Source organism: Pteropus alecto, unplaced genomic scaffold, assembly GCF_000325575.1.
Source record: "Pteropus alecto unplaced genomic scaffold, ASM32557v1 scaffold281, whole genome shotgun sequence".
NCBI lineage: Eukaryota > Metazoa > Chordata > Mammalia > Chiroptera > Pteropodidae > Pteropus > Pteropus alecto.
Genome location: NW_006431909.1, coordinates 475,430 through 477,612, shown reverse-complemented (window position 1 = coordinate 477,612; position 2,183 = coordinate 475,430). Strand labels below are relative to the sequence as shown.

General features: G+C 46.1%; 1 protein-coding gene across 4 annotated transcripts in view; it reads left to right on the top strand.

Moving 5' to 3' along the window:
* WDR62 (WD repeat domain 62) overlaps nucleotides 1-2,183 on the top strand; it is a 43,606-nt gene that overhangs the window by 24,588 nt on the left and 16,835 nt on the right. For all 4 annotated transcript variants that reach the window (XM_025040575.1, XM_025040573.1, XM_015598759.2 and 1 more), the window contains one exon: nucleotides 1,149-1,240. In XM_025040575.1, coding sequence (XP_024896343.1) covers nucleotides 1,149-1,240 — 92 coding nt within the window. The remainder of the gene's footprint in view (nucleotides 1-1,148; nucleotides 1,241-2,183) is intronic.

Here is a 2,183-nt window from a genome sequence, read left to right as displayed (position 1 = left end):
TCAGAGAAGATGCCAGCTGGAGCTTGTGGGGGTCCTGGAGACACTGGGAGAGGGGCTATGAAGATGGGCCATTTGAGGGCTCGGTTCACACTGCAGAGGATTTTCAAGATGTTACTGGCTCAATAGATGCTGACAAAATATGAGCCCCTGTCACAGGGACCAAGTTTAAGCTGATAAATGATACCTGTAACCACCTGGGTGCTGGGGCCATTGAGGGATGAAAGGGACCGGGAGGAACTGAATAGCATGTCCCCCAAAAAATGGCAGCTACCATACAGCACCAGGAGTACAGGCTTCAAGATGTATGTGTGTTCCCAGTGTCCAAGCAGAACAGAAAGTTCAGGGGTTCTTTTCTCTGAAATTCTATGATTTTTAAATGCTGGCAACTTTTTAAATATCAATCATTGTATGAGGCAAGCCAAATATGTCAGTGGGCTGCTCACATCGACAGCATTCTGCCATGAATGGTGGAAACAGTAACAAGAGCTATGTGGGCATAGCACTCTTCCCCCCGCAGCTGGCTGCTGGCCTGATACCATGTATACCAACCAATTTAGTCCTCTCGCTGATCCTCCAATGTAAGTGCTATTATCAGCTCCATTTTCAGATGGGGTGAGTGAGGCAAGAGAAGCGAAGTGGCTAGGCTAAGATCACAGGTAGAAAGTAGAGGAACTGGAACAATTGTCTCTTATTTCAACCCTGAATGACCTGTCAATTGTTTGATTTCATTTGGAGAGAACGAGGAAAATCTAGACTTGAGACTCTTTTAAGAGTGAGAGATTGGAACCAAATGTTCTCACCCATAGGTCCTATCCTTGAATATGACCTCTGACTCCTGGCCCCTGCCCCACCGTCAGGGATCACTTCTGATACAGCTCTGCCCTTATCCTTGTTCTTCAGAGAATTGTCCTAGATCTGACCCATGGAACCACAAGGGGCTGTGTGCTCACTGAGGTCCTCCCAGGCTTGGCACTGCTTCCTTTAAGATGGCAGGTGTCCAGATAAGTGCGGTTGGGCATCTCTAGACTATTTGGCCAAGGCAGGGGGTTCCCCATATCGCCCACCTGGCAATGGCAGAGTGCCTGGAGTAGGAGCAAGGGTAGGAGGGCCCTCCGAGCAGGGCACAGCAGGCAGTGTATGTCTCCCAGGATCCATGAGCTGCACTTCATGGATGAGGTGGTCAAGATGGAGGCCCACGATGCTGAGGTGCTATGCCTGGAGTACTCCAAGCCTGAGACAGGTGAGCGTGCCCCAGGGTGGCAGCAGGAAGGCAGTGACCTCCTGGCATAGCCACAGAAAGGGGAAATTGGTGTCTGTAAATATCAGCTGAAAGTCCTGTGTTTAGTAGGGGCCCCTGTCTTTGGCCTTGGGGCCAGGGTGACTAGGACTCTAGAAAGCAAGACATCGTCAAGCAGGACTCAGCTAGCTTACCCTGATGCCCACGGCCCTGAGCAGTACTCGAGTCACAGAGATGAATGTCGAATGAGCAAATATATGAATGAGTTCACCCTCTGCTGGAGGCGATAGACAGTTAAACATCTTATTTTGAAAAGTTTAATACCTACAGAAAAATTGCAAGAATGTTATAATGAATACCTGTGTGCTGTTCACCCAGACTCCTATTTTTTTCTTTTAAATCCTGTCTGACTCTTTGACTGTATCGTGACTATCTGCTTCCCCCTCTCCATTTCTCTCTCTGTGTTTGAGTGGGTACATATACACACATATAATAAAATAATAGCGTATACATTATTTCTTCTTTTGCTGAACTATTTGAGAATAATTTACAGGCATGATGCCCATTCACCCTTAAATGCTTCTGTGAGCATTTCCCAGGAACGAGGACATCCATTTATGTGCCCACAATGCTTATCAAATGCGGGAATTTCACTTTGATGCTATATTGTCATCTGTCTTATGGTCCTTATTCCCATTTTGCCAGTTATCCCAATACTGTCTTTTATAGCACCTTTGTTTTTCCAATCCAGAGTCACGCTTTAGTGGTCTTGGCTCTTTTGCCACTTTTATTCTGGAACATTTCTATAGACTTAATTTGTCTTTATGACTTTGGCTTTCTGCAGAGCATAGACCAGTCATTTTATTTGATCTTCCTTCTGTTTGGGTTTGTCTGTTTGTTTTCCTCATAATTTGATTCTGATGATACACTCAGCAGTAACGTAGGC